This window comes from Anabrus simplex, chromosome 1, assembly GCF_040414725.1.
Source record: "Anabrus simplex isolate iqAnaSimp1 chromosome 1, ASM4041472v1, whole genome shotgun sequence".
In the NCBI taxonomy this organism is placed as follows: Eukaryota; Metazoa; Arthropoda; class Insecta; order Orthoptera; family Tettigoniidae; genus Anabrus; species Anabrus simplex.
This window is the reverse complement of record NC_090265.1, coordinates 942,318,898-942,343,373: the sequence shown is the minus strand read 5'-3', so window position 1 is coordinate 942,343,373 and position 24,476 is coordinate 942,318,898. Positions and strand designations below refer to the sequence as shown.

The 24,476-nt window shown below is 39.7% G+C and overlaps 1 protein-coding gene across 1 annotated transcript in view; it reads right to left on the bottom strand.

Moving 5' to 3' along the window:
- Orc2 (origin recognition complex subunit 2) overlaps positions 1 to 24,476 on the bottom strand; it is a 114,581-nt gene that overhangs the window by 37,409 nt on the left and 52,696 nt on the right. Inside the window, exon 5 of the mRNA XM_067148718.2 lies at positions 6,989 to 7,197. Coding sequence (XP_067004819.2) covers positions 6,989 to 7,197 — 209 coding nt within the window. The remainder of the gene's footprint in view (positions 1 to 6,988; positions 7,198 to 24,476) is intronic.

Below are 24,476 nucleotides of genomic sequence, written 5' to 3'. Positions count from 1 at the left end.
GGAACATCAACAGTCGTTCTTCACGTGACAATGCACGGCTCTTGGTGTCATCAGTAGTTTCTTTTTTTTTTTATAGTGAAACTGATGACTAGGTTTTCCTTTTAACTGAGGAGTGTGGTGAAATGTTATGACAATGCTTCATGTATTCAGACAAACAAGACACATCTGCACCTAGACTGTGCTTAGGAATTTCATAAGTCTTCAAAGTTCCCATCTGAGAATCCTTACTCACAATTTCGCTCCTGAATAAAGTAACCCAAGGGTCCCATTGCAGCAAAATCCTATCTAAACACCTTCTTAGTGATAACCATCAAGTAGGCATATGCTTCAGAATTTTCCTGATCTCTGTGTTGTGTAAAGTCTGAAATTCTCTGAACTTTTCTTTCCTCTTTGTACTCCTTTCCAGATAATAAAATATATCAATTATACTTTCATGTACATTTACGGGCAAGCACGCCGCACCCTTCTCTGCAGCAAGATTAATTAGGTGACAAGAGCAGCCTACGATGATTATGTTACTATTTTCCCGCTTCAAACATCCTGCCACACCATTCTTTAATCCTACCATTACTGGAGCATTATCAGCACCAAGAGCTAGGCAGTTTTTTAACGGAATGCAGAATTCCTGAAAAGTTGAAAGGAAAATATTGGCAATGTTAGCTCCAGTAGTTGTTGTTGTTTGAGTCATCAGTCCATAGACTGGTTTGATGCAGCTCTCCATGCCACCCTATCCTGTGCTAACCTTTTCATTTCTACGTAACTATTGCATCCTACATCTGCTCTAATCTGTTTGCCATATTCATACCTTGGTCTACCCCTACCGTTCTTGCCACCTACACTTCCTTCAAAAACCAACTGAACAAGTCCTGGGTGTCTTAAGATGTGTCCTATCATTCTATCTCTTCTTCTCGTCAAATTTAGCCAAATCGATCTCCTCTCATCAATTCAATTCAGTATCTCTTCATTCGTGATTCGATCTATCCATCTCACCTTCAGCATTCTTCTGTAACACCACATTTCAAAAGCTTCTATTCTCTTTCTTTCTGAGCTAGTTATCGTCCATGTTTCACTTCCATACAATGCCACGCTCCACACAAAAGTCTTCAAAAACATCTTTCTAATTCCGATATCAATGTTTGAAGTGAGCAAATTTCTTTTCTTAAGAAAGCTCTTCCTTGCTTGTGCTAGTCTGCATTTTATGTCCTCCTTACTTCTGCCATCGTTGGTTATTTTACTACCCAAGTAACAATATTCATCTACTTCCTTTAAGACTTCGTTTCCTAATCTAATATTTCCTACATCACCTGCCTTCGTTCGACTGCACTCCATTACTTTTGTTTTGGACTTATTTATTTTCATCTTGTACTCCTTACCTAAGACTTCATCCATACCATTCAGCAACTTCTCGAGATCTTCTGCAGTCTCAGATAAAATAACAATATCATCCGCAAATCTCAAGGTTTTGATTTCCTCTCCTTGGACTGTGATTCCCTTTCCAAATTTCTCTTTGATTTCCTTTACTGCCTGTTCTATGTGAACATTGAAAAGGAGAGGGGACAAACTGCAGCCTTGCCTCACTCCTTTCTGGATTGCTGCTTCTTTTTCAAAGCCCTCGATTCTTATCACTGCAGACTGATTTTTATACAGGTTGTAGATAATTCTTCGTTCTCGGTATCTGATCCCTATCATCTTCAGAATCATAAATAGCCTGGTCCAATCAACATTATCGAATGCCTTTTCTAGATCTACGAATGCCATGTACGTGGGCTTGCCCTTCTTGATTCGATCCTCTAAGATCAGATGTAAAGTCAGGATTGCTTCACGTGTTCCTACATTTCTTCTGAAGCCAAATTGATCTTCCCCCAACTCAGCTTCAACTTGTTTTTCCATTCTTCTGTAAATAATACGTGTTAAAATTTTGCAGGCATGAGATACTAAACTAATAGTGCGGTAGTTTTCACACCTGTCAGCACCGGCTTTCTTAGGAATAGGTATAACAACATTCTGCCGAAAATCGGATGGGACTTCTCCTGTCTCATACATCTTGCACACTAAATGAAATAACCTTACCATGCTGGTTTCTCCTAAGGCAGTCAGTAATTCAGAGGGAATATCATCAATTCCAGGTGCCTTGTTCCTATTTAGGTCACTCACAGCTCTGTCAAACTCTGACCTCAAAATTGGGTCTCCCATTTCATCAGCATCAACAGCCCCTTGATGTTCCAGAACGAAATTATCTACATTGTTACCTTGATACAACTGTTGGATATGCTCCTGCCATCTTTCTGCTTTGTCTTCTTTCCCTAGAAGTGGCTTTCCATCTGAGCTCTTAATATTCATGCACCTAGATTTCCTTTCTCCAAAGGTTTCCTTGATTTTCCTGTATGTAGCATCTACCTTTCCCAGGACCATACAGCCTTCGACATCCTTGCACTTCTCCTTCAGCCATTCTTCCTTAGCTACCTTGCACTTTCTATCCACTTCATTCTTTAATCGCCTGCATTCTTTTCTGCCCTCTTCATTTCTAGCATTCTTGTTTTTTCGTCGTTCATCAATCAGGTCTAGTATCTCCTGAGTTATCCACTGATTCTTAGTTGATCTTTTCTTCCTTCCTAACATTTCTTCAGCAGCCCTACTGACTTCATTTTTCATGACTCTCCACTCTTCCTCTACTGTGTTTCCTTCGACCTTTTCATTTAGTCCTTGTGCAACATGTTCCTTGAAACAATCCATCACACTCTTTTCTTTCAACTTGTCTAGATCCCATCTATTTGCATTCTTTCCTTTCTTCAATTTCTTCAACTTCAGATTGCATTTCATGACCAACAAGTTGTGGTCAGAGTCCACATCTGCTCCTGGGAAAGTTTTGCAATCCAACACCTGGTTTCTGAATCTCTGCCTAATCATAATGAAGTCTATTTGATACCTTCCAGTGTCTCCAGGTCTCGTCCACGTATACAGCCGTCGCTTGTGGTGTTTGAACCAAGTATTGGTGAGGACTAAATTATGGTCAGTGCAGAATTCAACCAGCCGACTTCCTCTTTCGTTCCTTTGTCCCAATCCAAATTCTCCTACTGTGCTACCTTCTCTTCCTTGGCCTACCACTGCGTTCCAGTCTCCCATCACAATTAGATTCTCGTCACCTTTGACATATTGTATTAAATCTTCTATCTCCTCATATATTCTTTCAATTTCTTCTTCATCCGCTGAACTAGTAGGCATATAGACCTGCACTATTGTGGTGGGCATTGGTTTGGTGTCTATCTTGGCGACAATAATTCTTTCACTATGCTGGTCGTAGTAGCTTATCCGCTGCCCTATTTTCTTATTCATTATTAAACCAACTCCTGCATTACCCCTGTTTGATTTCGTGTTGATAATTCGGTAGTCGCCTGACCAAAAATCCTGTTCTTCCTGCCAACGTACTTCACTTATACCAACTACATCTAACTTTAGCCTATCCATCTCCCTTTTCAGATTCTCTAACCTACCACAACGATTCAAACTTCTAACATTCCACGCTCCGACTCGCAGAATGTCAGTATCCATCTTCCTGATGATCGCCCCCTCTCGTGTAGTCCCCACCCGGAGATCCGAATGGGGGACTAGTTTACCTCCGGAATATTTTACCCGGGAGGAAGCCATCATCAGTACATCATTCATACAGAGAGAGCTGCATGTCCTCGGGAGGTGGTTACGGCTGTAGTTTCCCGTTGCTTTCAGCCGTGTAGCAGTATCAACACAGCTAAGCCATGTTGAGTATTATTACAAGGCCGTATCAGTCAATCATCTAGACTGCCGCCCTTGCAACTACCGAAAGGCTGATACCCCCCTTTCGATGAACCATTCATTAGTCTGGTCTTTCAACAGATACCCATCCGATATGGTTGCACCTGCGGCTCGGCTATCTGCATCATTGGGACACGCAAGCCTCCCCCCGCGGCAAGGTCACATGGTTCGTAGAGGAGGAGCTCCAGTAGTATCCCCTTCTAAATCAGGCACAGAGAGCACACAACTCTGAATTTCATTGAGTTCAGGCCTAAAAAATGTTACAACAATAGGATATATTTTCAAGTCACTTTCAAAGCTACCATTAGTAGCAACAGAAAATGCATTCAGCTGCAAATGTGATACAATTTTCACCCTTTCTTCCATGCACATTTCTGTAATGATAGCCGCTGTTTTCGTTCTAGCACACCCATATCGTTTAGCAATTTCCGAATCAGGAAACATTTTGTGAAACAAAGGTCCCGTGTGTTCAGCACAATTTACGGCAGGTTATGTTCTACAATAAATGATATAAATAAAGCCTCAGCATATGTCACAGAATTTACACCTTTGTTTTTACATGAAAAGTTCAGTTTCTGGTTTCTTTCTACACAGTGGGCACACTCTGCATATGTTTGAGTATATCGCACTTCCCACCATGTGCAACTGAAAAAAATCACACCTACATACAGTACAGAATCTGAACGTTGGTCCCTTCCAGGATTCCTTGAAACACGGAAACACTTCACTATAAGCACTTTTTAACACTGTATCATATTTCTTTTTTTGATATTTTGGCCAAAATAAATATTAAGACATACAACACGAGCACTTACACAGGTCCTGGCCCGGGTAGACGTCTATGGCGTGCTCTTTCTGAGGTTAGGTTACTCGCTTGCGACTTCCACTTCCTATTAAGCTATTTGAGTATTTGACCAAAGAGAATGAGTATTTGACTGTATTGTATACCAAAGAGGAGCACATGACTGGCCATCGTGCTCCATACTGCTGTCCGGTTTCATTATTAGAACTACTATCGACCAGCCATACTCAGCCATTTATATTGATAGAATGAGGAAACGCGGGAGTTAAAAATAATATGAAAATGACTGATACTGCTCTGAAAATTGGGAGATTGGGAAGAACGATGAAAAGTCGGGTGTCTCCCGCTTAAAACAGGAGACTTGGCACGTCTGCACATGAAAAAAGGAATAATTTTTCTTCTCAGCTCCAGTTGGTCTCCCATATCTTGTTTTCACCATCCATTATCAGAATTATGTGTGAACAGGAAACAAACACAAGTTGTTACTGACATCTCAGAACAGTCAACTAGATCTACACCACGTCAGCTAGAGCGATGCATCAAATCGTCCATCCTCCACTTTGCGCATGCTCGCAAGTGTATCGCAACACTTGGCAACAATGTGCAAGGAATATCTCTAGACTATCTTAGTACATGGATAATCCAGGTCTATGAATAATATGTTCTTGGTCCGTAGTTAGTCCCACTTAAGTTGGGATTAACTTTAGTCCAGACTAAAGAAGGACTAGTAATGTTTATATTGTATTATCCTCATTTATCTATTCAACTCTCGTTTATCCTCTTCAGACAACACACACTACCAGGAAAATTTCTCTCAGATGTTGATGTGATAACAAGGACCATGCTGAAAAAAATATTACAATTACCAACAGATACCCCAGACAGCATGTATTCTCAAAAGAAATATAAAAGGCTTGCACTCTTCAGAGCTATATGGGAAGCATGTCTCCATCACATTAATGTATGCCATGTCCTTATCAGCTCTAATAACATTCATGTAGTGCCCCCCCCACACACACACTGAGCATCAATGTTGTGATAGATGAATGTATAAACTACATCTATGTAGCAGTCACATTCAGAACTTGCAAGTGCCCATAAACTGAGACCAATATGAAAGAATATGAAAGATGCTCCTTACCTCATAAGGGCAAAGGAGTTATTCTGTTCAAGGAACATACGGCAACCAACAGATGGGTGACAAATCCTAAGGGATTGTTGACCAATAAATGGAGAGATTCACTGAAAATCACAGATAATGTTTATCCAGTCCAGGCATTACCAGGCAGATTCCAAGATGGTAACCACTGTCGCCATTGCCACAGTGAGACAGGAACTCTTGCACATGTCTTGTGTGCCTGCAAACATAGTGAAGTCTTTAGAAATGCTCACCATCACTGTATTCGGACCTTGATCGCCGATATCTTAATGGATCATCAATGTAAAGTACACAAGGAAGTACAAGGATCTGTGTTTGATAGATCCTGGAAGCCGATAGATATGATAGCCATTCCAGCTGGCTCAACCCATGGTTTTATAACTGACCCTACAGTTAGAACTGAGGCCTCTGAAACTCAACCGGAGGATGTTCAGAAAAAGAAATGTGATGCCTATGGACCCACAATTCCATACTACAAAGCAAAATATAATTTAACATCTATAGAAGTAGTGGGTCTTATGGTTGGAGCTAGCGGCAAAATAATATCCAAATTTGCCTAGTTCTGTAAGATGTTCAGGCTAGATAATCAACTTAAGGAAATGATGGCCTTGGTAGCTGTTGAGGGTTCTGTTGCTATTTTGAGGAATCATTTGTATATTATGACATGACTAACATAATATATAAAAATCTCTTTTACTATCTTACCATAAGATACACTATAACTACTGGGCAACCTCTATCTAAGGGAAGTTGAATGGCATTTGCTGTTAATAATAAATAAGAAAGGAGCAATGCTTATAAATGCTTATAAAATAACATTCTGGTTAAACAGTCTCATCAAGGAAACAAAGTCTAGAAATCCTTTCTGTGCAACCATGTAAAAATCGCACAGTAACAAAAAGCAACCAAATTCATGAAGATGAACGTAAGGCAGATTTTCTATTAGTTTTCACATTATGTCTGTACCAAAATAACTTTTCAATCATTTGATAATTGAGTGTAGTTTAAAGTTCAAATCTGCTGGTGGAAAAAATTTATTTCATTGTAATTTACAGACACAAAACTTAAAGAACATATGATTCCTGAAACAACACTTAGAAAACACGCAGTTCAGTTTAACCCTCATGAAAGAGACCGATTCAAAAAAGGCTAGAAACTGTCATAAAAATACTATAATGGTCATTCAATTCAATACATACTCTAGTCTACAAAGATAATAAAGCTCATAAAATACCTACTCCAAAGCAAAGGTCCACTTGGCAAAAAGGGCTTGATAACAAAGCTCTAAGTTTTGTATTGCTTGGAAATGTGAGGGCTTCTCCTCAGCAAGAAGTTCATTGAGCTGCTCCTGTAGCAAGCGTGGTGTACGCAAACAATTCAGGGTTCTGTTAGAAGTCCGCACCTTGGATGACGCGTGAGACAAGAAGTAACCTTCTGGTAGCAATGCCTGAAGAAGGAAAAAAAAAAAAGCCACAGATCACAGTTACTTTCTATGACTATGATTAGGTTTGGAAATTTATGACCTACAGAAGAATAAAATATTCAAGCATATATGCCCTAAAAACAAGCTAAATATGACCTAAAAAGGTAAAATATGACATATGGCAAATCATTGGGAAAAAGTTCCTAAACAATTTTTACTGACGATGATTTACTACTGTCAAAAGCAGAAACAAATTCTCGCAGAGTTTCGTGGTGTTCACAGTAATACTCCATTTTAGACATAGGCAGCAAGTATTAACCCTTTGTGTGCGGGAATGTATTATGACTGAGGGTGAAGGGTGAATTTAGGAGAAAGTAATTTCTTGTAAATACTGAAAACTGGATCTAATAGGGCTGGCAGAGACTAAGTGGAGGGGTGAAGGTAAGAGAGTGCTGCAGAATGGTTTTTCGTTGTACTGAATAGGAAATGGTGAAGGTTTTTTTTTTTTTTTTTTTTTTTTTTTTTTTTTTTTTTTTTTTTTTGCTTTACGTCGCACCGACACAGATAGGTCTTATGGCGACGATGGGATGGGAAAGGCCTAGGAGTTGGAAGGAAGCGGCCGTGGCCTTAATTAAGGTACAGCCCCAGCATTTGCCTGGTGTGAAAATGGGAAACTACGGAAAACCATCTTCAGGGCTGCCGACAGTGGGACTCGAACCTACGATCTTCCGGATGCAAGCTCACAGCCGCGCGCCTCGTACACGCACGGCCAACTCGCCCGGTAAAATGGTGAAGGAAAGCAAAATGGAGTAGGAGTGGTAGTAAGCAATGGATTGAAAGAGAAAGTAAAAAGGATAAGTGACAGGGTGATAAAAGTCAAAATAACAGTCAAAGGAAAAACCTGGGAAATTGTACAAGAGTATGCTCCACAAGCAGGATGTATGCAACAAGAGGAAGTTGACTTTGACGAAGAATTGGAGGGACAATTGAATGAACAAAATAACGTGGTAATGGGGGAATTGAATGTCCATGTAGGCATGGAAATAGGAATAAGGAAGGAAAAAGCCTACTGGATTTGTGCAAACGAAATGGGATGATGGTCGGGAACTCGTGGTTCAAAAAGAGAAAAAGCCATAAGACAAGGTGGTATAGCAGTGACTGGTCTAGGAAATCCATTGTAGATTACATAATCTACGACTGGGAAATGAAGAGGAATGTTATAGATGTATGGGTAATATCATCAGAGACCCTAGATAGTGACCACAGACTATTGGTAATGAAACTGAGAACAATGACGGAAAGAAAGAGAACAGAGAAACAGGAAAGACGTATCAACATATGGAAACTCAAGGAAAAGAAAACCAAGGAAGAATACCACGAAAAAATAAGATTGAACTTACCAACAGATGATATAAAAACAGGAGAGGAAGAATGGGAAAGGTTCAAGAGGACACTAGTAAAAACTGTAGAGGAAGTGTGTGGGAGAACTAGTGCCAGGAAAAGATGCAAGGAGACCCCAAGGTGGAACGACAGAGTCAAAGCAGCAGTTAGGGAGAAGAATAAAGCTTTCAGAGTGTGGTTTCAACAGAGGACAATGGAGACAAGACAAGATTATAAGACCAAAAAGAAAGAAGCTAAAAAGGTTGTAACAGAGAAGAAAAAATGCATGGAAAAGTGGACAAACATGATGGAATAGGATAGCAAAAGAAATTAAAAAGTACTGTATGGAATGGTCAAGAGTAAGAGGAAAGGCACGAGGGAAGATGTTATAATGATAGACAAAAATGGAAATGAAGTGCAGGAAATGGAGAAACTCAAAGGAATGTGGAAAGAGTATTTTGAAGATTTACTAAACCCAGAAGGATGCACTGAGGAGGAAAGTAGAAGCAGGGAGGAAGTAAGTAATATGGACAAAGAAAATGACTTAACATGGGCAAGAAGTGGAGCTAGCACTGGACAAGATGAAAGGAGGGAAAGCCCCAGGGTTAGATGAAGTGAGTATTGAGATGGTGAAGGCAGCAGGAGAGGTAGAGAGGGAAACAGTGGCATTATCATGTATTGAAAGTAGTATGGAAGGAAAGGAAGACCCCTGAAGATTGGAAGAAGGGGGTAATCATACCCATTTTCAAGAAGGGGAATAGAAAAGAAAAGAGTTTAAGAACTATAGGGGAGTCACACTGATATATCACTGTGCAAAGGTGTTTGAGAAGATTCTGGAGAATAGAATCAGAAAGAGGGTGGAAGAAAAGTTAAGAAAAGAGCAGTATGGCTTCAGATTAGGAAGGTCTACAGTAGACCTTATATTCGCAGTAAGACAGCTACAAGAGCGTCATTACGAATGGGGTAAGGATCTTGTCATGGCCTGCTTGGACTTTGAGAAAGCTTATGACCGTGTGTGTAGAAACAAGGTATGGGAAGCCTTACAGAAAAAAGATTTCGAGGAACAGACCGTAGAAAGAGTAAAGGAGAGGTACAATGGGAGCGTCAGTTGTGTGAAAATAGGAGGAGAGAGAAGCAAAAAGGTGGATTAAAACAAGGAAGTGCTCTGTCACCTTTGCTCTTCGTAGTAATAATAGACGAGATAATGACAAAAGTGGCAAGAAATATTGGAGAAGGAAAAATGAAAGTGATGATGTTTGCAGATGACCTGTTAGTCTGGGGAGAAAAGGTAGAGGATATCCAGGAACAGTTAGATGCTTGGGTAGATGAGGTGGAACAATATGGAATGAAATTTAGTGCCCAAAAGAGCGAGATAGTGATCACAGCTAGAAACGTAGGTTTTTGAGATATAAATCCGTTTTAGAGTCATTTTAGCCATTGTTTTGTTGGTTTTATTGTGCCTATAAAAGCCTATTTCAGGGGTTTGTGCCTATTTGGTGTATAATTGCCTATTTGATGCCTTTTGACTGTATTTTTAAAAAGCCGATTTTTTTTTTTTTCAGTGCATTATATTGTAACTAGTGTGCTCGACAGAATTATCTTCTCTTTTATCAATATCTATTTAACCCATGAACAAAAATGGGAATTTTCAGAAGTCACCAGAAATAGTTCTAGGGAAATTTCCATCAGGAGAAACAAGGAACAATTTGACCTCGAAGCCTTCAATCCCTCCAACCTCCTAAAACGTATGCGAGAACCAGTCTACGTTGAACTGTGTTACACAACCCATATGTCCTGTACCTTCCTTTTGATGCGAACTGTTGTACACGTACGCTTTAGGTTCAGAATGTGTTGCAATTTATTGCGAAGTGGAAGAAGAAGTGTATTTGCGGCAATGCCCAAAGAAAAATCGTAGAGGTCCTACTGGCTGAAGCAGTGGATCACAGGGAATCCCAATTTTACTACGGATGGAAGGGTAGTCGGTCAAGCTTCCTGTATGGAGGTAAATTCGTTTGTTCCTTTTATCTTTCTTGTGAGTGAGAACTATGATCGCATTTCATAGTACCATATATAGGCCTATCAATTTATGCATTGTGGCAAGTTGTTTTGTTGCAATGCTGTATTAGTCGTGAACTTTCAATCATTTATATTGCTAAAATGCAAATAATCATTAAATTACTGAACGAGAAGTTGGAACGCCGTTGGACTCTTGTCGCAGAATGAATGAAAATTAAATCGGTAGTTTGAACTGTCATTTATTTCCTGTGAAAATAGAGATTTACAACTAAAATGCAATTTTTAAAACTTCCTTTAAAAAATCGCGAATTCTATTACACTTCCGCTTAAAAAATCGCGAATTCTATTACACTTCCGCTAAGCCTTCGCAAAACACAGGTTGCAGATCCAATGTAGCCCAGCTAGGACGATGCCACAGCGTGTTTTACAAGGTTGTCAAGACTAAATTTACAAGACCAGGCCAGCGAAAAGACCGTTGGTCTGGATTGGTGAGGTCCAGTTAGTAACCGTTGTACTTGGGGGGGGGGAAGCAAAGGGAGTCTGAGGGGCGTTAGCTCCCAGGTTAACAAACCTCTAGCATCCCATCTAGAGTCTTGCTAAATTGTGACAAAAATAAGGTTTTCTTTTGCTGGTGGCTTTACGTCGCACCGAAACACAGCCCCAGCATTTCTCTGGTGTGAAAATGGGAAACCATGGAAAACCATCTTCAGGACTGCTGACAGTGGGATTCGAACCCACTATCTCCCGGATGTAAGTTCACAGCTGGGCGATCCTAACCGCACAGCCAACTCGCCTCGTCTATGTGAAGTAATATATGTTTTTTTCCTGACAAATCATTGGAAAACAGTTCCTGTAAAATACTGTCACGATGAGGCATTTAGGATTGTGGAAGAAGTCAGGTGAAGTTTTGACCGAACCTCTGGGAAGGCAGCCGCTGTCAGCAAAATAAAACCGGATGAAGCGACTTCATTGAAGTTTTGCCCAATCACCTAATGTGATGTTGAGAAATCTTTCTTATCAGTAAAAAAACATTATGTATGAGAGGAAAACAAGATTGTCACCGGAAAACATTGAAACGTTGCTTGTAAATTCCTTTTATAGTAACTGAGCGTGTTATTAAATTATAAGTAATTTTTTCATGCCTATTTTACACGTTAGTGCCTATTTAAATGCCTATTTTAACTGTTTTTAGTGCCCATAATTCTCGTCTCTAATAATAATAATAATAATAATACTGTTGTTTGAGTCATCAGTCCACAGCCACCCCTACCTACATATCCCTAAAAAAAAAACAACTGACCAAGTCCTGGGTGTCTTAAGATGTGTCCTATCATTCTATATCTCATCAAATTTACCAAAATTGATCCCCTCTCACCAATTCAATTCAGTATCTCTTCATTCATGATTTGATCTATCCATCTCACCTTCGGCTTTCTTCTGTAACACCACATTTCAAACGCTTCTATTCTCTTTCTTTCTGAGCTAGTTATCGTCCACATTTCACTTCCATACAATGCCAAGCTCCAGATGAAAGCCTTCAAAAACATTAATTCCTATATCAATATTTGAAGTGAGCAAATTTCTTTTCTTAACAAAGACCTTCCTTGCTTGTGTTAGTCTGCATTTTATGTCCTTACTTCTGCCATCGTTAATTATTTTACTACCCAAGTAACAATATTCATCTACTTCCTTAAGACTTCATATCCTAGTCTAATATTCCCCGCATCACCTGACTTCGTTCGACTGCACTCCCTTACTTTTGTTTTGGATTTATTTATTTTACTCTTGTACTCCTTACCCAAGACTCTGTCCACACCATTCTGCAGTTTCTCTAGCTCTTCTGCAGACTCAGATAAAATAACACTATCATCAGCAAATATCAGGGTTTTGATTTCTTCTCCTTGGATTGTAATTCCCTTTCCAAATTCCTCTTTGATTTCCTTTATTTCCTGTTCTATATCAACACTGAAATGGAGGGGGGGGGGACGATTTACAGCCTTGAATAATAATAATAATAATAATAATAATAATAATAATAATAATAATAATAATAATAATAATAATCCTAAAAATAAGCAATGTACAACTCTGAATGTTATTACTGCAAGGACTGTTCACTCAAATGTCACGTGAAAGAAATAATAATAATAATAATAATAATAATAATAATAATAATAATAATAATAATAATCAACAAACAAACAAACAAATGCTTTCATGTCCGAAACACTTGGGGGAGGCCATAATGCAATTCTTGCCCTTTTAGTCTGGGGTGTTGCTAAATTATTTGTTTCCCTGAATACAATTTTCATTTGTATTTATCTCAAAAATCACATCATCAAAGAAAAGACAAAAATACCCTAGTGGATCAGTATCTTGATCAAGATGTGATGGTAACGTAGGGCCCTGCTGAATATTATATACTCATGTTCATAAAAACCAGTTTTCTCTGGGTACTCCGGTTTTCCCTGTCATCTTACATTCCAGCAACACTCTCCATTATCATTTCATAGCATTTATCAGTCATTCATAAATCACTTTGGGAGTGGCGATCCCATCGTACCAATAGCCTATATATGCTTCATTCATCCCATCCCTGACCCGGTCAAAGACGGGAAAACAGTTGTAGATTTTCATCATAAAAACCAGAACACCTTGAAAGACTAGAGATAGGAAGTTCATATTCACAGGACATGTGCATTCGTATGTTCTAAAGAAATGATTAGCATTCGAACCGTGTCAGCCCTCAGGTTCAAGGTCCACATCGATAACTCAGCGCACCACTACTGACTGGTAAAATGTGCCTGCAGCTCTTGTTGTCATTATAAATCGAAGGTAATAGATCCATGTGACTTGAGCAGACATGCAGGATGCCTCGCAGACGTATGCGAGAACTGTACCATCAAATAAGTAAGTTTGAAAGGGGGGCATTATTGGCATGAGAGAACGTGATCCATCCATCCGGGAAACTGCTGCTCGTGTGAGATAGAGGCAGCACAACGGATGTTTACAGAATGGTTCACAGAAGGCCGTAGAACACGATGAGATGTGTCTGGTTGCACAACCCAGACCAGCCACCCGAGAAGATCGACACTTCATCTGAATGGCATTGCAAAATAGATCTGTGTCCTCCTCGGCTCTGGCGCAACAGTGGAGCAGTATAACACATCGTACACTATCAGGAGTGACAGTCCGTAGCCGGTTATTACGGTCTGGGTTACCGGCGCGTCGTCCACTTCTCCGCCTATCTTTGACTAACGTGCATAGACATGCCAGACTGCAATGGTGTATGGAACGACATCACTGGGGACAGGAATGGAAGCAAATCGTTTTCGGATGAATCCAGGTTCCGTTTGTTTGAAAATGATGGCTGCATTTTGGTTTGCTGCAGACAGGAGGAGAGGCATCACACTGACTGCATTTGCACATGACATACAGCACCAACTCAAGGCCTTTTGGTATAGGGTGCTATTGGGTACAACCACAAATCACAGTTGGTGCGAGTTCAGGGCACTGTGACCAGTTTGACCTACGTGAATGACATCCTGTGACCCGTAGCCATATCCTTTCTGCAAGATACTCCAGACACCATATTTCAGCAGGGCAATGCACGACCACATGTTGCTGCAAGAATACGTGCCTTCTGGTTGTCGTAGGATGTCAGACTGTAACCTGGCCCTACCGATCACCGGACTTGTTGCCAATCGAAAACATGTGGGATATAGTGAAACAAAGGGTGCGGAACTGTGACCCAACGCCAAACACCAACGATAAACTGTGAAAACACGTGAATGCAGCATGGATGGCTATACCCCAGGACGCAATTCGCGCCTTATACGTGTCGATGCCATCACAAATGGAACAAGTTATCAGTGCCCATGGAGGACCCAGTGCCTACTACGCAACAGGACACATGCTGAAACTAGGTGACTGAAATGCTAATCATTTCTGCAGAACATACTAATGAACATGTCCTATGAACTTCCTCTCGAGTCTTTCAAGGTGTTCTGTTTTTTATGAACATGAGTATATAGTGGTATCATAGTTGATGGACGAGGATCAAAATTACTCATGGCTGTCCAGGCAGAGCCGGGTGCACGTGCACTTCCGTCTGTACAGTTACTTGTACCGCTCTTGCTGCTGGAAGAAATCTTGGGAGACTGAACTTCACTGTCACTAAATTGACAATTCTGACACATCGCTGCTACTTTCATTAACTATTGCCTCTATCTCATCACTTGTGATTAGTTTTCGTTTAACCACTTTGCTAAAAATGTGGAGAAAAGCAGAAAATGCAAATGACAATATTATGCAATAGTGCACGATCAACAAAGTTAGCTGATAACTCGCAAAGAAAATGCCTAACAGCTTATGTCATCTGTTGATTATTCGTGTAACTATTTGAACTCAGAGAGCTGGTAACATTTCAAAGTATTGTGCAAGCCCACATGTGGGTTTCCGTAGACAAGGATACGGACAGGTAACACATATACAGATTTTTGCCCGGGTAAAGTTAAACTATTCCCAATATAAAATGTCTTAAGTACAAAAAATAAATAAAAAATTAGCGATAATACAGTAGTACTCCATTTTAGAGATAGGTAGCAAGCATTAGAGTACTGTATTACTCATATTAAATGTCTTGAGACTGGGCAAGTTGGCCGTGCGGTTAGGGGCGCGCGACTGCGAGCTTGCATCGTGGGTTCGCATCCCACTGTCGGCAGCCCTGAAGATGGTTTTCTGTGGTTTCCCATTTTCACACCACGCAAATGCTGGGGGTGTACCTTGCTTAAGGCCACGGCCACCTCCTTCCAACTCCTAGGCCTTTCCTATCCCATCGTCGTCATAAGACCTGTCTGTGTCGGTGTGACATAAAGCCACTACAAAAAAAGTCTTGAGTACCAAAATGTGATTAGCGATAATACAACACATACATTTAATCATGCAAACTGAAAGATCTAATTAAAGAATGTTAAAACTTTCAACATTCATTATCATAGCCTAGAGACCCAGTTCTCACTATGCTTTCCTAAAAACAGAATCAAAAAATGTAGTTTTAGCATACTTTTGGTATCTGCTAGCATATGTTGAAAGACATGGCCTATCAACGGGAAGTTTATCAAGTTCATTATTGTATGTACTCTTACTTCTCTGCCAACATTGCACATCATGGCCATGAGCCTTCCTAGGTTGTCGAAAAGAATTCGAAGGTCACTCCGTATTTTCTTTTACCTCACATGATGTCACAGGTGTGTGTTTAAACAGTCAGTTCACTGCTGCTTAGCTGTGGGTTGTCTTCATCAAAACCACATCTACTGCCCTCTAAACTGAAATTCATTCTACACATTGTTGAGTATCCCTCATTTACACTTGCTACCTTACTGAGTTTGCTCTTCACTGAAACTGACACACTACCCGCTGCTTATTATACTGTTGAAACCATGTCCTTAACTATAGTATTCCCAAACTCTCCTATAACTCTAAACTATAGCAGTTTCTAAGTGAGAGATTGGTTTTAACAGATCTCCATGTGATTATTATTTTTTTTCTTTTTTTTTTTGCTATTTGCTTTACGTCGCACTGACACAGATAGGTCTTATGGCGACGATGGGAGAGCAAAGGCTTAGGAATGGGAAGAAAATGGCCGTGGCCTTAATTAAGGTACAGCCCCAGCATTTGTCTGGTGTGAAAATGGTAAACCATGGAAAACTATCTTCAGCACTGCCGACAAGCAGTTTTAGTAGTGTTCACAGTAGTCCTCTACTGCGTTGAGCCATGTCCCCTCCCCCCCCCCCCCCCCCCCGCCCCCATCAGGTAAGCACTGGCTGAGGAAGAGGAATTTTGCCACCCTTTCCTTTACATTTGATATTAACCGATCAACACCAGGAAAATTCTGCACTATTTTCTCAGCAACCTTATGCAACCTGTGAGTAAGACACATTACATGGACCATTTTTGGGCAGAGTATCTAAAGTCCTCTTGCTGCATTCACTATGTATGGTGCAGCATCAGTTACTAACAACAAGATTAATTCTTGCTCAACTTCACTATCCCACAAAAGTCTCATGGCATTGTCAGAAAGTATTGCAATTGTGGAATGGTTACCAGCAGCTAGAAACTCTGAATGAAGTAAAAATATACACTATTTATGAGAAGCGAGCCGAGTACAGCATTTGCTGTATACCTCCCGCAAACATCTGTAGTATCATTAATGGATACCCAGATGCTATTATTGCCTGAACTCTCATTTTCCGAAGAGCGTCTTCTTAATAGGAGGGCAAATAAGTTTATCGTCAAGTTGCCTCGTCCAGGATTGACTGCATTGTGTATGTAGTGAAGACATTTTTGAAGTGCTTGCTCACTTGATTAAGCAGAATATAGCAGATACCAACATTTTGCACATGTATTTTGAGAAATCAGAAAGTTTGGTAGACAAGGATTTTGCTATATCAAACAAGAGAGCCTGTCTGCTCTGTTGAGAAGACTTTTACGCTTTGCTGTAGCATAGTGCTGTTGCACATTAAATTGCTTTACTGCTGTTATGTTAGCTTCAGGAACTTGACAAAAAGAACTGTTCAACCAGTACAGAACTCAATTCTTTCACATAAAGTAAAACCTGGTTAAGATGTTTTTGCAGGAGACACGGAAAAAAATAATGTGTCAAGCGAGAAAACATACTGGTGAATAGACGAATAAAAACGGTCCAACAGAGATATGGAAACACTAGATATGATTTTTTCCAACATCCGGGCATTTTACGTCGTGTATTTGCGGGTACAGTGGAAACTATATCCACCATTTCTAAATATGGAAGTATTAAAAGGTGTGTGAAAAATACGAGAGAACAAATATGAAAACCTTTTCCGCAGGGGCTTATAAAATAACAACAGTGCACTGAAAGGTATGAAAAAGACCAAACAACAAATATGAACAACATTTGCATGGGGGGCCATAAAAATACCCAAGTAATATTGCAGATCACACTTTCTAAAACAAATATTACCAGATGCCTTTTATTTCGGACCAGTGGGTTATTAAACATTATTTTCTGATCACACTCTTAGACAATGAATTGGACATTACACTCAACCATGTGCGAATGCCTTCGGCCACCATTTTGAATTCGATAAAACTTCGACCAACTCGAGTTGAAATTTGAAGATGTGAATTTCAACATTCGTTCCATCTCTGCGTGCTTAAGGATTCAGATGTCAGTCCTCTTTATGACATTTTTAAATTTTGTCTTTATTAGTAAGGAATTTCATGATTTTTTCCGTATCCATAACTAGGCTATCACAAGACAAATATGCCCCACGCTAGTCAACTTCACATTATTAAGTTCCTAATCCAGATACAGGCTATCACGCAACAAATATTCTCTACCCTTCACTGTACATGTGCAATTCTTAATCATCCACTCCACCTTTACAATACAAATTGCCTGTCTTTATTAACCCATTCAGATGCAATTTTTCCAAGAACAAATTGGTCATGCATTGCAATTTAATTTACACTGAAAACTATCACTACACTTATAACAAATTATCTCAGCAATGTACAGAAAGAACTACATGTGACAATAGTTCAACACAGTGTGACAGAACTTAAAGCAGTCATTGATATGCAATGCCACTTTGCACTTATAGCATTCATAGTGGGATTCATCCCTATTTCTTCCCTCGGGATTCTTTCGGCGACTGTCATAGCAAACCTTGCACCTTCTGGATGGGCTCTTCTTGTTTGCAGTGGGGTCTATTTTCACAGGAAAATGCCCCCACTTGGATTACTCCTGGTCTGGTAATCAGTCAGAATAACCTGTTCCAAAAGTTGCTCTGCAATGTCAGTCCTGAAGCTTGAGAAACTTTCCTTCTTGCTGGGATTCAGCATGTGATAAATAACACTAGCATTCAACATTGCCATATCAAGCATATAGAAACATATCTTTTTATACCCTTTGCCATACTGTCTCATTAGTGGGTATAAAGCAAGGTGTTCATCATGCGCATCAACACCACCCACTCCAAAATTGTAATCCACAGCCATATTTGGTTTTAGGACAAGTTTCACTCTTTTGTTTGTGGTCTCAACAAAATCTGGTTTTTCATGCACTATTGACAGGAAATGGACATCCCTTTTATCAAACCATTTTGTGGCCAGAATTCCATTTGCTAAAGCAAAAGTCGTTTCCCCTCTCTTTAGTTTTGTTGTTGCAAAGTGTGGTGGCATGAATTTTCTGTTTTTACGTACAGTTCCAACAGCACTGGTGTTATGCACAAGTAGTTCACTAAAAAGGATTGGAGAACTGTATCAATTAATTGTCTGATTAAAGCAGTTTGTTACGAAATTCAAGCACAACTTTCTCATTACATGGCAATTTCCGGGTATCACCTTCCCCACCAACATTCTCACTTTCCTTTCCAACATATATCAATTCCAGCAGAATCCTGTTTCAGAACAACAAACTTGATAGAATTTGATGCTGAAACGTGCTCATTTTGAAGGATTGAATTTGAACAAAGGACAACCGTCCTCAAAACTTCATTAGACTTTCATCAATACAGATTTTTTTCCCCCAGGTACATACACCCTTTGAAATTTGTCCAACTATAGTTGTACAAGTGTGTGACAGGTTTCAGCAGCCAGCACAATTCCTATCCTCGCTGCTAGATGGGGGCTTCATTCATTCTGTTCCTGACCCGGATGAATGAGTGGAAACAAGCTGTGGATTTTCATTCATTCATTCATAGCTGTAATACTTAACGTCTCCACAAAGATGCACACGAGATGCTGTCAGTTGGTACAATTAATGTTATTCACATATATTCACAAATTAACACACACACAACCTTAATCAGAAAATCACAACAAAACACTTCACTTCGAGAATATCAACAAAGCCGCCATTATTATTAAAAACAACTACCAATCGCTGCACGTGGAGATTACAACTTTGAAACACAGTTGAAAACAGATGACTCCGTCAAGCATGTTACTTCAATCTGGAGACTGCAACTGTGGCATGTCACTACTGAACAACAACTCATCAACCAATAACTTTCAAACAATACTAACAATAACTAACTTCACCGTCAAGATCGTCTCTTTATATCTTTATATAGGTGCCTGGCCAGGCTTCTAAAAAGTTACATTACAAAAAATATCTTTGTGAAAATTCTAGGCTGTCTTATACAAAGATTTTAAAGCACAGAATATTCTCAATCTTTCTAGTGCCTATACCATTCTGGAAGTTACAGTGTGTTTCACAATTATGGATTACAATTTATATATAAGGTAAGAATAAATTATAATATTAATTCACAGGTATTTACATTAACTGAACTGATATATGTCCACATACAGTGCACATTTAATGACATAACTTCAAAAATAACGCGATCATTTTGTATGTACACAGGATGTAATAATAATATTAATACTAAATGGATGTAACACTTCACAGCTATACATACAAGTAATAATAATAATAATAATAATAATAATAATCATCATCATAATTCAAGCTCGATATCTGCATTAGTTACCCATAGGTGAGAGAACATTGTTTTCAAGTTATACCCGTTATCGCACTTGCGTCATACTGGCCTGACTTTCCTGAGTTTATCACTGGTGTTCTGTGGAGGATCTGGAGCAAAATGTAAAAATCTAGACATGCTCTTGAACCAATATGAGGCATCCCTTCAGAAAAAATTCACATGTATTGAACCCACCTCTTGGCCCAGTTTTCTTGAACTGAAGGCTTTTTAGACTGGGACATCAAAATACACAAAGACACGCAAGCCTTCAGTTCATCATTTGTAACAAAAACACACTTTTGTTCATCATAAGTTTTGTTTCTGTTAGGGTTATTATCAATTTCCTGGAGTACCTTAGCAGCATAAGCACTTATTTCGTTTGTAACAAGTTCCCAGAATTCTTGAGGTAGAAACTCACCCAAAACATCAAACTTCCCTGGATTCTCATCCGGTTTTCGTCTTACGCAAGCATTTAGTTCATCATTTGTAGTGCAGGATATATTTTTCGTTAGTTGTCCGTCACTGACTAGTTCCACTTTTGGAGGTTAGTTTCATTACCAACTGATGCAAATTCTCTATTCTCTGATTCACTCGAAGAACTTTCACTAACATTCGCTGAAGATAATTCACTATCACTTAGCTTAGAGAAAGTGTCACTGTAGTAACTGACTCTAAAAAAGTGCTATTTTATCACATTCAACATCGTATGAGTTAATAATGATGTTTTGTTTACGTTCTCGTGCCAAGTGACATGACGAATTTTCCTAACTTATTTGATAATGAAATAACAATCAAGCAGGCTGTGAACAAGTGGGAATGGAAGTATACAACAATTGACACCTCCAAGGTACATTGTAAATATTATTGAAAGACAATACGCATCCACAACAACAATGAAGAACTTCCGCAACATGACGGATATTTCTGACATTGTATAAATGCAAACCGAAGACCTATGATGAAAACTTCCGTCATTGCACGGGAATAGGTTAAGACAACATTAAAATTCGATACATGTTCCATCCTTTATCAGGACATCTTCAGTCAAACAATAAATGTACAGACCTTAAATTTATAACAAGGATATTGAACATGTTACAATTTTAAGGTCTGCACATGTGTTTTTCGACTGAAGATGTCCTTAAAAAAAGACGAAACATGTATCGAATTTTACAACTGTCTTAATAAAGACAGGCAATTTTTATTGTAAAGGTGAAGTAGATGATTAAGAAAGCACAAGTAGTTACTTACAACAATACAGGCATTACAATGAAGTTTATTTCATGTAATCCTTCACTGTACCACTCAACACAAAATAAATTTCTAACTTCTGAATGGAATGCAAAATACAAGCACAAACAGGCTCACTATGTTACTCATCAATCTCACTGCTAACCGGCAAGCAAAACTTAACATTCCTAAGGCTAACGGCTTGCTCCCTGAAGGTCCAACTAATCCTGTGAAGTACACAAATTCAAGGCCTTTTTCCTTGTAATCATGCAACTGTGGCAACGCCTCTTACAAGTTGAAAATCACGTTCCTTTCACAAAGGATGACAAATAACATCTCCAGAACTAGGAAGAATATGATCACACTAAGCGGTAATAATCAAAATTCATCACTCAATAAGAGAGGTATTTTCATGTAGATTTAGTATGAAGAGAATTGAGACTTCAAACTTATGATGTGCTAAGCACTAACGAGGTTTCACTGTAATTTCTTAATTTCACACCTTCACTACAGTACACTTCACTTTTGGCATGATGGAGTTTGCTGCAATACTACAAATGTGACCGATGTGCTGAAGATCATTGGTGGTGGAAGGGAGGTTGTTGTAAATGGACCCGTTGAGGATGAACTGGGCAAGAGATAAGATGAAATTTCCTTGCTAACGAATTGCTTCTGAGTGACATCCTACTTCCATACAGCAGATCCTTCTCGGAATCAGGTCTCCTAAACCTACAATCTGTCTGTTCTTGGAAAAGAAAGAAAAGGAATAAATATCAAATTTACTACAGTACTTGGAAATCATGTGTTTGAAGCTTGACGTAGATAACATGTACCTTGTTACGAACACCACCTCAATTTAAACAAAAATGCTCAAAATATAATGAAATATGACTTTATATAACTAAATGAGCAAAATATGACCAAAACAATAAAAGTGGCTGAAATACGCATTCATATGCAACATAAAATTGCTTTAGCACTTAGGGCGTGGGCGCCATACTATTAGGTTGCAAGGTAACTTTCTAAAACTGCGGCGAGCCCAATATTACGCTGTTTGATTTCTCGCGCTTTGTTTTGGAGACAAACGTAATATTACTGCTCTAGCACTCCTGTGTGGATGCCAGTAAGCATGAAGTTGCATATACTATCCCCACATAGCAGCACGTCACTGTTTATCGGAAGATTGATTGATGTTTGTTGTTTAAAGGGGCCTAACATCGAGGTCATCGGCCCCTAATGGTACGAAATGAGACGAAATGAAATGACAACCTAAAACTCCAAAATCCTCCACCAACCAGAATTCAAAGCATGAGGACGAAGAATGATTGGACGGGGATGAATCCAAAACGATCAGTGGATCCGACCCACAATGCCTCACATGCACAGAAGCTGGCACAAAACAATCGTATTACTGACCAAGGGAATGCTTCCATAGCACAACGCTGAATCGACCGTGCGTATAGTCGAAATGGGCATCAGCCCCTCACAACGGCACCCATCGCTAGGAAAGCAGAACCATGCCATGTGTAATGTTGCGGTACCAATCAAAAGCAGCGGAGACCCTCGGCATTCCACAAACTATGGTACTACTCACAGGCAGCGTAATGCGCACATGCAACACAGACCTGCAGTGTTTCGCACATTGCGGTGCTATTTGCAGGCAACGCAAACCTATGGCGTTCCTCACATAAGTGGACCAACCACAGGGACCCGCACCATCCCGTGGAATCCCTCACATAGTGGGAACTGAGCACAGGCAAGGCAGAACCATGGTTTCGCTAATCCCATGGTGTCGCTCATATAGGGGTACGAAACACAGGTACTGCAGGACCCCCATCCTAATTCACACACTGTCGCTACTAATCACAAACCTATGGCGTACCTACATAGTGCTACTACGCGCAAGTAAATGCAACCCATGGTGTTCCCTGAGTGATGTTACTAATTACAAGTAGTTTCATGGTTCTAAGTTGATTATCCCTTGGTCGCCCCTTTTAGTCGTCTCGTACGACAGGCAGGGGATACCGTGGGTGTATTCTTCGTCTGCGCCCCCCCACCCACAGGGGGTTGTGTGTTTGGTCCGCGAAAGGTATTTTATTTCCCTCAAGTCCGCCGGCAAGCCGGTTAGGACCCCCCTATCCGCCACCTGGGACGCGCCACATGGGAGTATCACCTCTCCCCCTGCAACGCCAGCGTAGTAGGTTCGTGGCTTTATCGGAAAAATATCGATCTGTTTAGTGCTTGATGATGCTTGTTGTTTAAAGGGCCTAACGTCTAAGGTTATCAGCCCCTCTGTTTAGTGCAAGAATATAGATCTGTTCAAAGACATGAGAATTCGTGAAAGGAGTTTCCTCCATAAAGTTGTTTATTATCGATTGTTCTGCGCGTGGCTTCCATCTCATTGTGATGGCAATAACGAATGGTTGTATTGTTCACAACAGTCAGAAAGCAAAGAAACTCCACACCTCCCAGTTTGTTCAAGATTAGTGCTGTCTATAGGCAATGAATTTGAACCCAGCACCTACAGTTCGCAGATAGCTCAGATTACTCGAAAACATTTTCCAGACAGAGTTCCTCTTTCTGACGGTAAAAAGAAGGCACAGAAAAGATGTATTGTTTGTAGTGACAAGGGAAAACATTGCAGAGCAAGGCAGGGAGAAAACAGTTCACATTAGAGTAGTGACTGTAATGTTGGACTTTGTGCCACCCGTTTGTTTCAAAATTTACAATATTGTAGTGCATTACAAGAAGTGACATTTTTGGTTTTAAGTTCAAAGTAGTGTGTTATATCAAATCAAATAAATGATTGAGATTTATTTGAACAGTGTAGTGCAAACATATTTGATTTTTCAATTTTTAATGTTTTTGTCTTCATGAAAAAAGTGTACTTTTGCAGCTCTTTTTTTTTTTTTTTTTTTTTTCATACCTGAAATTTATTAAACTTGTAGTGTAAGGATTTGGAAATGGAATGGACTTTTCAATTTATTTGTAACTCAAACAACATTTATTTTGTGCCATTCTGAACATAGCCATAAATTCTGGAAATCAGCCAACTCATGGGTACGGAGCAACATTTAAGACATCAGCAGGGTGTGTTAGACCAGTTCAGGGTCCCATCATTCGCAGATAGCTCAGATTTTTGGT